The following is a 14,314-nucleotide window of genomic DNA, read 5'->3' as shown; positions in this document are numbered from 1 at the left end:
TTGCTAACTTGGGTGATAACTTTCACAGGATTAATTGGGAACAGTCTTCTAGGCCATGATTACATAGACCTCAGAGTACTGGTTGCTGGCAATAACTGCTAGCCACACCTTCAGTTTGGTAGGTGCTTATCTGCGGAAATACTAAGGTCTGTCCATATGTGTGCAGTAACCTTTGGCAGAACTCTTTCTTGTTGCTTGTTAAGACTGTGGTGCCAGTTACTCAAAGACAAGGTGCTGCTGAACCAGTGTTCCCTGGGGGGGTGTAGTGCTGCTGAATCAGCTATCCCAAATGGAGCCAGGTGCACTGGCTGCTTCTCCCGTGATGGCGATAGCTTTGTGGAAGGAATGTGCAAAAGAATTTTGAGAAATCACAAGCGGTTTTTAATTTCATATCAGCATGCACAGCACATCTCAGCCAGAAGTGAGGTAGGTAGCAAGAGGCAGGAGGTAGCACCTCCTTCAAGAAAGGAAGAGGTTTGCATTTGCATGGAGAGTGAGCCAGGCATCTCCATCTTTGGAATAGCAGTGGAGGTGAGCTGACTGATGTGAATCTGCTTCAGATTCCAAATCTGCTTTTAGCTCCAGATTTGTTTTTCTTCACCATGTTAGTGTTGAAACAGTGCTTTGGGAGTCTTAAAAACACATAGGAGGAACTTCAGTGATAAGGAATTTAAGAAATGCTTCGCTTGCGAGTTCAAACTGGACAGAAGGGAGGAGAAGGAATCTAGAAGAATCTTGTACCCTTTCCCCAGTTCTTACCAAGTAAGGTTGCGTAAAAGACTCTGCTTGTTGGTTTGCATACTAATTAGTCAGATGGGCTGCCCTTGGTCTGAGCAACATGGAGACCTTTCCCCTCTTCCCCTGCTCAGCTCCTTGAAACAGTGCACTTTGTCCAAGTCACTGCCTAGGACACAGCATGGACATGGTGGATGGAGTAGGAAATCTGGGTTCTGTAGCTGCTGTTGGATACTGACTTGATTGTGGAAGATTTCTACAGACTTAAGTGCTTGCTAGGTCTCTTCTGGTCCATGAGTTTTGTGCTAGAGTGCTGTGCAGGCTTCTACCTTATCTGCAGTTCATTTATGGACATCTGTTATTGTTAGAATTCAGTGAAATCCTTTTTCCTTGGAATTGCACCTTCCTGGAATTAGCTTCAAGTGTGGCTGGAAAAACACTTTTCCTTTGTCTCATGTATTGCACAGAACTGGTATTTCTGAAGCTGTATTTCTCTCATTTGGAGCAAGCATACTTCTGTGCAGATTATGGGACCAAGCAGGAGAGGGGACTTCACTTGCTGATCTAATACCTTAATATTTATATGGTGCACTGCCCTATACAACAAACATGGTGAAGACCTGATCCTAACGCTCTGTCTTCCACAGATGGATGGGTTTTAGTCAAGCCTAAAGGGAGTATGCAGTGAGATGAGGCAACTGAGAATAGCAGGGAGGAACCAGAGGAGGGATAGACCTTGTTTTGGATCTGAGCAGATCTGAAGCAGAGAGCTTTTATGTCATGCAATAACATGGTGGCCAGAGAGGTCTATTCCTTTATTCCACAGGACACATGCAACTACTAGCCTAGCATTCAGGGAGTCATATAACACTACTGTCCCCTTTCTTCCAGCCTTAATCCTGGTGCATCTTTTTCCCTCCAATAAATGGGTAATGTTTCAGATTATGTCATGTGCACTGTAGCAGAGTGAGTATGTATCATACAGAGAAATCACAAGCTGTGATTATTTTAGATTTCATGTTAATTTCACCCAGTTCCAGAGTTGCTCCTTTGATCTGGCACATATATAAAATAATAAAAGATGTTTTCTTTGAAACAAAGTTTAACTTGTTGTGTGTATATATCATGAATATTATCCTGGTCTCTTTCACATCTTTGTCCTAGAAGATTATGAGGACAAATTCTGGTTTTTGTTCTGTTCATCAAGCCAGTCTCAGATTTTCTTGAGGGAAACACCTTGAAAGATACCCGTCCAGTGATTCTTTTGACTGAGCCAAACTGTAATTCCCTGTAAGCTCTCCCTCTGCCATAGTCAGGTGAGATGAATGCAACTTTGACCATTCCCACTCTGTAGGGGTGTGGGGGGGAAAATGACACATCATAAGCTACGATGCCCTGACTGTTTATAGTCAAGACTAGTTTTGGGATGCCACCTGTATATGAGATGCTTTCAGAGTAGGCATTTAGTTGTAACCTGACCTAAGCAGTTGTTTGTAATGATTATTTCTACTGGGTGGGGAAGCCATAGCTAGATGCCACCAACTTAATCTGCTATTGCAGATGAAGAACAAGCCTAAGGGCATATGGAAAGCCCTCCTTACCATTAGAAGCTTACTCAGCCCTGTTTTCAACCCTTTGTGATCATAAAAGAAACCCAACTTTTTTGACAAAAGCCATGCTCTAGTACCATCTGAGAAAGGTGAGTGGAGTTAGGGAGACATACACGAACTGGCAAACTTTCCGATTAGAGCCAAAACCTTCCACTCATTTCAGCAGGTGGAAAATTAAACATCCCAGTAAATGAAAACCATCAGCTTTAATGATCTAGAAACAGACAATTCACTTGCATTGTTTTTACAAGACACTCTACCAGAGGATCTTCCATCTATGAAGTTCACAGCTCACAGGAGGCACATTAGACAGCAAAACAAGCATGATTCAGAGTCCCGAGAACTTCCTGATGTTGAAAGGAACCATCGATAAGAGCAGTAAAAGCAGTTTTGGAGGGACAGGACAAGGATTCCCATTCTCAGCAGAGAAAGGAATCGAGTTGTATTCTACATCCTGAAGAAATGACCTACAGCTCCGACCTCTAATAAATAATAATAAAACGCATTAACTGACCCCCTCCTTTTATCCAGTACTCAGGTAGTTGGAGCACTCGCCCAAGGGCGGATCAAGGTTTAGTTAGGCAGAAAGAGACCAAAACCTGAACCTCTCAAATGAATGCTTTTAATCACTATAGTATTGTCAAAGCAAAAAGGCAGCCTAGGGTGAAGGTGTCCCTTGTAGGGGACAGCCTTAGCTGAAAGCTAGAGTCCTGTAGAAATCCTTAACCAACATAAGGAGCAGAGTTAAACACTAGCATCATGAAACACTGAAGAAGGAACAACTTGAACAAGAGGGACTTAGAGCCCTGGTCAAGTTGGAGTTTGCTCCCAGGTGGATGAGGTGAGAAATGCATACCAGAGTAAGGCCTGAGAAGTGCTTAGTCTCTGGATTTTGGTGGGCCTTGAACAAAAGTTAAGCAGTTACCTGCTCACACTGGTACAGACCTTGGCCTTTTAGGGGCATGCCCAAACCCTTTCTTTACCTCAATTATAAAAGCACAAGTCTTTATGGATTTTTGCAGCCACACAGTCAGTTTGATGAAAATTATGCACTTAAAGACCTTTATAGATCCAATCTGCAACAGTTTAAAACCCCACACCAGCAAGGCAGCTACATGTTCTCTAGGAACCAAACTGTTCCATCAAGAAAGCACTTTTCTCTAATTCACTGTAATAAACTTGCTTTTCCCTTTCAGTCAGTTCAACTACTAAGAGTGTTCACTTTCTCTCAAGGCCAGCTCCAATACACACTGTATACTAAGATTGAGTAAGTACAAAATACTAAGAGCAATCCCCAAATCCTCTTCACTCTCCAAACCCCTACCCCACTACAAGCATGAAAAAAAAAAAATCTCTTTGCATTTTATGCTGGTATGGAAAGCTCTTTGAACTGAAATACAATTACAAGCAAGAGACTGTTACACTTTTATACCCTTTTGAAGAGTATCTGTATTCCCCAAACTGTAATACTGGATCAGCAGTTTAGTTACAAAGACTCTGTGTTCGGAGCTGGACAAACCAAGACATCTTTGAATTTTGGTGCTCGCCAGGTGAAAGTCTTCTACACTTGCCTGTAACTTCAACCCCGACCGTTTGAATGGATTAGATAAGTGCAGTACAAAGCATGTGTCAGAGAATCCCAGAACCTTTCTTTCCCACACAAAAGGCATTTTAAGTATGGTTAGAGCAGATTATGCTCAAACTCACTGAGATCAGCTTTGCCTCCTTCCCTCCCACTGCTGCCAGTTTCTGACAGCTTACTGCAGGGTATAATTAGGGATTTAGTTTCTGGTCTTTCTTTCAGGCATATATTTGCCTTTTTTTTTTTCCCCCCCCTTTCCCTAAGAAATTTAGTCATAATTTTGTTTCCTCTTGAGGTCTGCCCTCAAGAAAGTTTTGTCTTTCCCCCAGCAGGGGTATTTTTGAGGGCATACTACTTGTTTCCACTGGTAGTGTAAACTAGAAATGGCAGCATTTTAGATATTCAGTATGATTATTTCACAAAACGCTGTTGTCTGCTGCTTGCCTTAAATATATGTACACACACACACACACACATATATCTATGCAAATACATAAATACATAAAGAAGCCAGAAACATAGCTTAGGAGCTGCTGAAGAGTAGAAGCTATTTATAGTTTAGCCTTTTAATGTTTTAACAGTAATGGTTAAGCACTAACACTTCCAAGGACTGCACATTGCATTAAATAACTGGATCACATGGGAAGCATCAACTTGTCATATCTCATCCTACAGTGTGCTACAAAAAGCTCTTCAGTGCTTTCTCAAGTAGAAGACATTTCTCCCCTCACTCCCATTTCAAGGTATAGGCACAATTTCTGCTTCCTTCCCCACAAATAAGCTCTTTTCCTGATCTCACCTGTTTGTTTAGGTTGTGTTTGCCGTGCTGGAGCCCATGTTTGGCCCAAGGAAGCCCTTGAACTCCCACTCTCCTTCCCAATGCTCCCCCATCCCTGTTCATAGCTCCCCTTGCCCTGTAGGCGCAGGTCCCTGTTTCCACTTGCCTACCTTGGCCACAGGGACCTTCCCAGCCCCGGCAGGGATCCTTTGATCTCTGGAGAACTGTTTCCATAAGGCTCTTCTTCCCCTGCTCACACAGCCTCAGCCCGGCAGGACCATGCTCCCTGGGATACAAGAGGTGCAAGCCCCTTCTCCAAGGACGTGTTAGCCCAGGCAGGCCCACTTAGCACCCAGCTCCCCGCAGGTGCCTTGCTCCACCCCCCCAGCCCCCCCACCCGGTTCCCCTGGGCTGAGCTCACCACATCACCTGGATGGCCTCTCGGAGGCCATTTCCCCAGGTGGGCAAGCCAGCTGCGGGTGACAGCCCATCCCTCCTGAAGCCCAGGGAGCCCCATCCAATTGCACCTGCCCCAGCAGGCGGGACAGATGCCGGTCTGGCAAGAAACACACCCGAACCTTTGTGAAACAAGGCTTCTTTGTGAAATGAGCCTCTGGACCGAAAGCAGAGGAGACGCGAGTGCCTATGGGCAGACTGCCAGGGCAGCTAAGTGAGCATGTCCAGCCTACGGTGCCCAGGGCACAGGGAAGCGCATTGCCCAGGAAACCTGGAGCACGAGAGCCAACGAGGCAAAGCTGTCACCGTCTGCTGCCCAGGTAGGGCAGGAGCGACCCTCTCTGCATGAGGGCCATTGCCCCGAGCGGCCCAGGTGGATGCTTGGTTTTCACTCCACACCCTCTCATAGAAGTGGAAAACTTTTCTTGCAGTGGAGTAGGTGAAAGTGGTAGGAGCAAGACTGATTTAGCTAATCCTCAGGACTGACCACACATTAATCATGCCAGTGACACAAACGTTGGCTTACGTTTAGAAGGGTCAGGTGAATGTACCCACCTTAGATAAAGGTCAGGATCCAGTATGTAAGAATGTGATTTTTACCGTCTACCCTTGATCACACACACTTACACTGCCATCTAACCCAGCCTTTCTGTGGAAACCAAATCAGGAGACACAGCCGGTGTCATTCACAAACCCTCGCTGCCATCCTGAACTGGGCAACTCCCAACACCAGTCGAAGAGAAGTAGCACTGGGCCCTGCTTGAACCTGAAAGATCAACACAGACAGCCAACATCCTCCTTGGCCATGGCCTCGAGCCTCACGCTCCCTATATAACAGAGACCATCCAACAGAGCCCTAAGCAAGGTGCTTGTGGGGTTGTACAAAAATTGTAGTTAAAGCAATTGTTTGGGCATGGGTTTTTTCTTCGGCAGGCAAGCCTGTCAAAGAGAGAAGGCCTTGCCAGCGAAACATGCAGCACTTTCGTCTCTGACAAAGTCCACACACCTCCAGAGGCTGGAGAGCAAAGCAAACACGATGGGACCATATCTGGCAAGGAAAGGAGAGGCGGCTCACTGCTCGCTGTCTTCTTGCATCTTGGATGACCTCATACTAAGCTGCTCAACTGAGAGTGGCACTTCATTGCTTCTGTCATGGAAAAGCTTGCCTTTTCCCTGTGCTGCGTGGCTGTGGGCCAGCACCACACCCCAGCAACGCAGAGGGAAGAGTGTCCCCTGTGTCACTGCGGAGGCAGCAACATGGCAGTGCCTCCGAGGCATTGACATGGGATGTGGATCATGGGGAGCAGCCCCTGGGGAAGGGCAGCCCCATGGCTCCGAGTGGCAGAGGGGATACCGGAGCTGTGACCCCTGGGCCAAGCGCCTCAGCAGGGGCCCATGAGCTGCCCTGACTAAATGGAGGCGGCACTGTACAGGGCTGTCAGGAGCCTGCCATGAGAGGTCCTCAGCCCCAGGCTGCCCTGCAGTCACCTGCTGGAAAATAAATGGTGACAGCCCTCTTTGGACTCTGCTGATCTTAAACTTGTGAATGCCAGTGATGCTTGTCACAGTTATGAGGCTAGCGGTGCTGCTTGCTGCATCCTGGTCCCTCTGTGAGCATCTGCTTAGGTGTCCTGCCTGTTTTGCCCTGGGGTGAAGCCTCGTGTCCTCCATCCTGGCACCAGGCTAGGATACACCAGCCCATTCACCACCCTCCAGGCTGGACTGTTATTTTGAACACTCATGTTTCTTATGATATGCTATAATTACTGACCTTCTTAAAATGAAGTAGTTTTACTTGCTAATTGAAACGTGGAATTAGGGAGAAAGGGCTCTTAGGCAGCAAGGGAGCACATGGGCGTTCAGTCTCATCTGATGCTATGTACCATGACAAGGTGAGTTAGAGGAAGACGATGAACACAAGTAGTGCTGATGCAAGCGTATCCTAGCACTGAAAACACAATGTGAGTGTAGCAGAATGTAGGTGTCCCCTATCCTAGCTGCGATGCAGCCAAGCAGGTAATGGCAGCAGAGGTGCAGCAGCATGGACTTTAGAGTAGGATAGCAACCAGCATGGGAGAACATGGGAATGCCTGCATGTTGCTATCCCAGTTTAGCGGTTGTATTTCAGTACTGTGCTGCCCAAGTAACTACATTAAAGCTTGCATAGCCTCCAGTTATCTTTTTTTCCCCCTCTGTTTTGACCATGCTTTTAGAAAACTAATTTATCTGTGCCCCCTCACTCTGGTCTCCATTAACAGTAATGCTTTTGCTGTGATTTTTCTTCTTCTTCCCTTGCTTTTCCTCTTGTTTATTGCTATGTGTCTAAAGAAATCTTTGCGTCAACCCACCTCAAGTTCTCCCCTTCCCTTTCTCAATTATTTGTTTCACATTTAAGCATGAATTCTCCTGGTACCCCAGACTGATTTCTCCTTGTTGTCAACAGCAGCCAGTGACATTTACTGGAGTAGGGCTCCTCAGGGAGCCTGCACCAACATGCATTAGATGTTTGTCACTGCTGTCCTGGATGTCCTTTCCCTGTACTAAGCATCTGGGTTTCGCTCAACCCCATGTGTTGATTAGCAACACTCTCAAAAGTTAAGCTATTTTGGATCTTTATCACAAAGTGTAGTTAATACAGGCGTTTGTGGGTACAGCTTATTCAGTATGCTTCACATCATTGACAGGCAGCACCCGGCTCATCACCGGTGGGCACAGGTAGGGATGAAGGACTGGTGATGCCGAGCACCAAGCCACTTTGAAACATGATGAGCCAAGTCATTAGTGCTGGTGCTGTGACAGATCCAGCCAGCCAAGCTCAATTCGAGGCCATTACTAGCGGGTCAATAAAGGTCCCGACTGGTGCTTTCAGTAGCAGTAGGAACTTCAGGGCTGTTCACATCAATTTAAAGCCACTGTCCCATCAAGTTGGGCAGAGCCCTCAGTATGTGGCTTGGCTCAACTCAGGAAATCGGTGGGGTAGAAGCCACTTACTTCGATGTACAATTACTTACAACAGACCGAATGTCCAGCGCCACAGATGAGAAGCCACAAGTGAGTGCTTTACTGTAGGCTCTGCACCAGGCCACAGGCCCTCATCTTGGTCAGCCAAGAGAGACTGGGGGACACTGAAGTACTTCTGGTTTTCTGGAGTGGGTGCTGGGGGGCTGTGGCATGTCCATGGGTGACTCGCCCAGGCCCGGCTGGCTCCATTCACGCGGGTCTGGGGGGCAGGAGGCAGCTGGGCCATGCTCCCCGAGACCTGGCTCTATCGCAGCCCCGGGGACGGGGAGAGGGGCGCCTTCCTCCCCCTCCCCGTTTCGCCCCCCTCCTCCCCTCCCCCGGCCGCACAGCCGCGCTCCGCTCCCCCACCCCCACCCCTATCCCACCCACCGTCGCCAGCGGAGACGCCCGCCCCGGCTCCGGCAGCTGCTGCGGTCGCGGATCGGCGCCGCCCCCGGCCTCCCCCGCCGCGCCCCGCCGGCTCCCGCCGCTCGGGCTCTCCGCACGGCTGCCGCCGCCACCGGTGCCGGTGCCGGTGCGGCGACGCGGGGCGCGGGGGGCGGGCCGGGGGCGGGCCGGGGGCCGCGGCGCGGCCGTCGGGCCCGGCGCGCCGGCTCGGGGGCCGGGGAGGACCATGCACCGCGCTGCCTCCAACCAGCGCTCGGTCTCCTCCTCCTCGGGCTCCTTCCAGCCGCCGCCGCCGCCGCCGCCGCCGCCGCTGCCGCACGCCGCCGACCGGCAGCCCCTCTTCCCGGGGGGCTCCAGCAGCGGCGGCAGCCGGCGGGGCTCGGGGTCGAGCTCGGGCTCGGCGCGGGCCCGCCGCCCCCGCAGCCGCCGCAGCAGCACCGAGGAGGAGGAGGAGGAAGAGGAGGAGGACAGCATCAGCATCAGTAAGCCCCTGGTGCCGCCGCCCGCCGCCCCGCTGCCCGCCGCCGCTTCGCCGCTCCCCAGCAGCAGCAGCAGCAGCAGCAGCGGCGGCGGCGCCGGCGGCGGCGGCGGCGGGAGCCCGGGCCGCAGCATGACGGCGGCGGAGCTGTACGGGGCGGTGGCGGCGGGCGGCGGGGCGGCGGGCGGCGGGGCGGCGGCGGGGGCGCTGCTGGGGACCGGCGGGGCGGCGGGCGGGCGGCGCTGGGGCTTCCAGGCGCTGTCCCTGGTGCTGCTGCTGGGGCAGGGCGCGCTGCTGGACCTCTACCTGATCGCCGTCACCGACCTGTACTGGTGCAGCTGGATCGCCACCGACCTGGTGCTGGCGGCCGGCTGGGGCATCTTCTTCTGCCGCAACAGCCGGGCGCGCCGCCGGGAGCGGCCCCCGCCGCCCCCCGGGCCGCCGCCGCCGCACCCGCTGCTGCTGCACGGCCCCCCCGGCGGCCGCGGGGCCGGGGGCCGCGGGGCCGGGGGTCCCCCCCGCGGCGGCGACTTCGCCTACGCGCACCTCGCCTGGCTCATCTACTCCATCGCCTTCACGCCCAAGGCGGCGCTGATCCTGGGCACCTCCATCCTGGAGCTGATCGAGCTGCGCCTGCCGCTGGGCACCACCGGCTTCCGCATCACCCTGGCGCTCTCTGCCCCGCTGCTATACTGCCTGCTGCGGGCCATCGGCACCGAGGGCGCCGGGCAGCTGCTCCTGCCGCCGCAGCCGCCGCCGCAGCACCGCGCCGCCGCCGCCTTCCTCGCCACCTGCCTCGACCTGCTCGACAGCTTCTCCTTGCTGGAGCTGGTGCTGCAGCCCGGGCGGCCGGCGCCGCTGCCCGCCCCGCTGCGCTACCTCCTCATCGCCGTCTACTTCCTCTGCCTGGCCTCGCCGGTGCTGTGGCTCTACGAGCTCAGCGCCGCCCGCCCCCCCGGCGCCGCCCGCCTCGCCCTGCACCTCCTGCTGCCCGCCGGGCTGCTGGACGCCCCGCTCCTGGCGCTCCGCTGCCTCCTGCTCCTGCGCTACCAGCAGCCGCTCTCCCTCTTCATGCTGAAGAACCTCTTCTTCCTGGCCTGCCGCGGCCTGGAGGCGCTGGAGACCTGCTGCCTCCTCCGCCCCGCCGCCGCCCCGCCGCCCGCCAAATACGGCCCCGCCGCCGCCGCACCCGCCGCCACCGCCCCGCTGGCCCACGGGCTCTCCGATGCCGACGTGGGCCCCCACGGGTACGTGAACGCCTTGGCGGTCACCGCCCAGGGCTGAGCCCCCCGGCCGCCGCCCGCGGAGGGGCTCCAAGCCGCCTCCGTGTCCGCTCCCGGCAGAGTCTCTCTGCGTTTCTGCTCAGGTTCCCGCTGCCGTGGCCGAGCAGGGGAAGGGGACGCAGGCTCCCCCATCGAACTCTCGCTCTCCTCCTCCCTTTCGCACGGACAAATCCATCAGTGGAAGCTCAGCGCAAACCCAGCTACCTGCAGGAGCCTACGGCAGAGGCTTGTCCCCAGAAAATGCACCTGCCCTTCATGACGAGTCTTCTTCTAGTGCTTCTGCCCCTCGGCACTCTTTGGAGGGTCCCACTCTTCCCCTCCCACTCCCTGCCAGGACAGCGTGTTGCTATGTGACCATAAAGGTTTAGTTTTTCCTTTTCCCCCTAAACAACAGGGACCACTAGATTTTGTCCCCTCCTTTAAGAACTCCTGCTGACCACGATGATGAGATGCGAGAGGGGTCTGGACCAGGCGAGACGTGCCTTTGGGGTGCGGGCAGGACAAAAGGAAGTGCACGCTGGTTTCGCTAGGTCTTACAAAGCTGCCACCTCTGGTTCCCCGCAGCAGAGCTGCAGAGGGTCTTTGCGTGCCAGCTGGGGAACCTCCGGGAGCACGCTGGCCATCTGGTCATTTCGAGCCTAGGAGCCACTTTCTCCAAGCCGAAAATGTCTACCTCTCTGCTTCAACCTTTTGCATCTTATATTGACTTCACACGCTGAAGAAACACATGAATCTGGCATGTACATAATCCAGGGGCTTAGACCCCACTTCACTACCACCAAGACGTTTATTTCTGGTGAGAACAGGGTTTACAGCAGTCTAGTGCTTGCTTCAGACAGCCGCTCCCACATGCTGGGGCTCTCCTTTCTCTGTGAATATGCATGTTTATGGGATCAGTGTTGGTTTTCTTTTATGCAGAGTGTAGGGTCTCCCTTGACATAGGCCCGGAAGGCTGGAAAAATTTCCTCTGGCCCCCTTCCACATCTGTTTGAGAGAGCAGAGGCAGGGCTAAGCCTGCACTGTCCCCCTCTCAAACAGCAGAGCAGGGGATGTCAGCACTGCTCGGGGTGGGCTCTGCTCTCAGTGAACCTCACTTTTCAGCACAGAGTTCCCAAGATTTGGTGAAAGCCCACACACCAGCATCCTGTACGCCAGGTGCATGTGGTTAAGGGTGGGTGGGGAAAAAGGTGTTACTAACCTCTCATAGAAACACAGTTATCTTTTTGTTTCACGCTCCGTGAATATTCGGTGGGGGTTGAGGCCTGCTCTTCTGCCTGGCTACAGCTGCTCCTGAAACCAGACAAATGGAGCACAGAGGCCACATTCGAAGGACGGACTTTGCCCCTCCCAGGCTTATATTTTGTTATCTGGGCAAGACTGCATTCATAGGGAAAATACCAGTTTCCTGTCCCGAGCCTTCTTTCAAGCTGTCCTGACAGGAAGGGGAAATAAAGCACAACCAACTGCTACCCAGAGCCAAGAGCAGGACTGCAGACACAGCCCAGACTTCTCCTGCACACACATCCGTTCTCTCCTTCAGAGCTCAGGCTTCAGTGGGACTGAGCCTCTGTCCCCCCTCCCTTTTCACAGAGTGGAATAACTGCATGCTCCTGTGGACTGCTACAACAAAATGTTTACAGACTGGTAGCTTCCAGCTCCCACTGGCAGAAGTAGGGGTGCCCTGGGGCTCTTCTCCCCCAGCTCTTGGGTGGCTGATGAGTTTTGAGGGGCTAGAAAAGGCCCTCAAAAGGATGGGGCAACAGCCCTGTTCTGTTCAGAGCTGGAGCTAGGATGAGTGACTTGCTGCTCTCCTCACACCAAATGGAGAGTCAGCAAAGGCTAGGCTTAGCTTTCCCACCAGTGCTTTATTTTTAACCTGAGCCCTTACACGGGCAATTGTGTGAATTTTGGCCAGTGGCCTTTCTCTTCAGTAACTTCTTTTTGTCTGGACAATCTTGGTGCTGTGAGTGACTGTGATTGTAAAACTTGGTACTGTGAACTTTTCCTATGTGATGTGAGATGTGTCAAGGGGATGCTAAGTTCCTGGCCAAAGGAGGTGTAATTACAGGTATATAATGCTTGTACAGGCATTTGTTTCCTTGCACCTTCCTTTTTCGGCATTAAACAGACAGTAAAAGCTCAGAAAGGACTAGAGTATTATTCAAGAGAGAATGAGACGATACCTGTACCTAGGAGTACTCCATGCCTCAGTCAAACAGCTGAAGAAAAAAGAGAAAACCCAAACCAAACAAGTTTGCCAAAAACAAGGTGGAGGAATAAAAAGGTATTCACCCCATCTATGTTTTGCTGCTCCTACGGCCAAGTTCACAATAGCACCAAAGTGCTTGAAGAACATCCCTAATACACTGAAGTGTAAGCATAGTTGAGACTAGAAGAATCACAGCGGAATTATTAACAAGTCTTACTTCAGTACCCCTTCATAGCACAAAGTTGCTGTTTCAACACTGAGTGCCTTTTTCCATTTAAAATATTACTGAGAAAATGGCATGTTTGAAATTTATCTAACCACAGCATATTTAAACTATTGGCAGTGAAATCTCAGTTCAAATTTGTCTGTGGATGCAAAGGTTGCCTGGGACAGACAACCCTGCAAAATGATGCTTCTGTTGCATAGAATTCCTTTGTAGAAAAAGTGGTTCTTTGTAGTGCCATCGTTTCTAGGTTGTTAGTAAATGTGCTGTTTGGAGAGTGTAAAGCTTTCATAGTAGTTGGCTGTACAGAAGCCCCCTTGCAACTACAAGGGCAGCTCTGCTGCCGCTTCAATTACATACTACAGAGAAACATTTAAAGCTCTCCAACGTCTAGTTTATAAGTTTGCTCCACCTTTTGAATTCCCTTCTCTTTGGTAATTGAGCTCTCACTTCCATTTAAACCCTTCTGCCACATAATAGATCCGTTTGCAGAAGAGAGAGATAGTGGTACCATTAAAGTGCAAACAATACCTCACCCGATGCACCTTGCACACCTACTGTGTATTCTGCCAACATTAAATTACTGGTCCAGGTCAATAACACTTTGCTAAATGAAGTTGTGCCATACTAAGACGTAGGTCCCTTGGGATTCTGTTACAAGCTTTGCAACACAACTCAGCTATTTAGCATTTTACTGCTCTGTTTGCTATCCTGACAAAAAGGATTACTACTCCCAGGAGGGGAAACTGAAGTGAAAGATAAGGCCTGTGGCCAATGGACACTTGGCATCCCCCTGGCATTAATCAGGACTTGTATTTTTTAAAAAGCAAGATTGTTAAAATAAAATTAGAAACTTGTGACTGATTTTGCTCTTTTTTTCCCTCCTTTGAAGTCTTGCTGGGCTATTCAATTTTGTAGTCAGGGACCAACAGATACATTAAAGTTACTTGGTTTCATCATGTTAGATTGCTAAAATAGTGTCTGGATTTTTCCCTCAAACAAACTTCTTTAAGTGAAAGCAAATTCTAAAAGCTGTAACACCAAGGGAGTTATTTGAGAAGGGAATGACTAAGGCAAGAAAATCCAGATGACACTTCTGAGCTTCCTATTTAAATGATTTATAGGAATTCATACCACTTGAAAAAGGCTCATGGGGAAAAATAATCAGATTTACATGTTAATTGCTGTAAGATAAAAGAAACTTTAAGAAGTGAGATCATCAAGATGACAATTATTCACATAATCTGAGAAATGGGTTCTCACTGGAGAAGCACTGAGATCACAGCTACCTCTTGCTTAGCTGCTGTTGGGTTATAGGTCCCGTACAGACAGGAAATGAAGGTGACACCCAGTCTTAACTTTGGATCTATGCAGGGACTGTCCCTTTGTTAGTCTTTCTAGGCATCTGGCTACAGAGAAAGCAAGCTGTCTTAACAGTCCTGCCTCACTGAGCAGCCCTGCACAGAAATTACAAACATTTACCTTCTTTAACACTCATTTTGAAGGAGCATGCACTTCCCACACCTGAGGGCCCTCAGCTGCATCCAGCTCA

At 51.2% G+C, this 14,314-nt stretch overlaps 1 protein-coding gene across 1 annotated transcript; it reads left to right on the top strand.

Annotated features, from left to right (window-relative positions):
* The first annotated feature begins 8,795 nt into the window (after positions 1-8,795).
* TMEM121B (transmembrane protein 121B) lies at positions 8,796-10,331 on the top strand. Its single transcript, XM_059816716.1, has 2 exons — positions 8,796-9,051; positions 9,250-10,331. The coding sequence occupies exons 1-2, from the start codon at positions 8,796-8,798 to the stop codon at positions 10,329-10,331; spliced, it is 1,338 nt and encodes a 445-aa protein (XP_059672699.1).
* The last annotated feature ends 3,983 nt before the right edge of the window (positions 10,332-14,314 follow it).

Source organism: Gavia stellata, chromosome 4 (genome assembly GCF_030936135.1).
Source record: "Gavia stellata isolate bGavSte3 chromosome 4, bGavSte3.hap2, whole genome shotgun sequence".
Lineage (NCBI taxonomy): Eukaryota > Metazoa > Chordata > Aves > Gaviiformes > Gaviidae > Gavia > Gavia stellata.
The sequence above is the reverse complement of the archived record's forward strand: the minus strand, read 5'-3'. Positions and strand labels throughout refer to the sequence as shown.

What these genes read in the sequence shown, in the direction of transcription:
- TMEM121B (XM_059816716.1), top strand. Translation starts at nt 8,796, where the DNA reads ATGCACCGCGCTGCCTCCAACCAGCGCTCGGTCTCCTCCTCCTCGGGC. An exon ending in GGAGGACAGCATCAGCATCA is followed by an intron (nt 9,052 to 9,249) that starts GTAAGCCCCTGG and finishes GGGCGGCGGCGG; the next exon opens with GGGCGCTGCTGGGGACCGGC.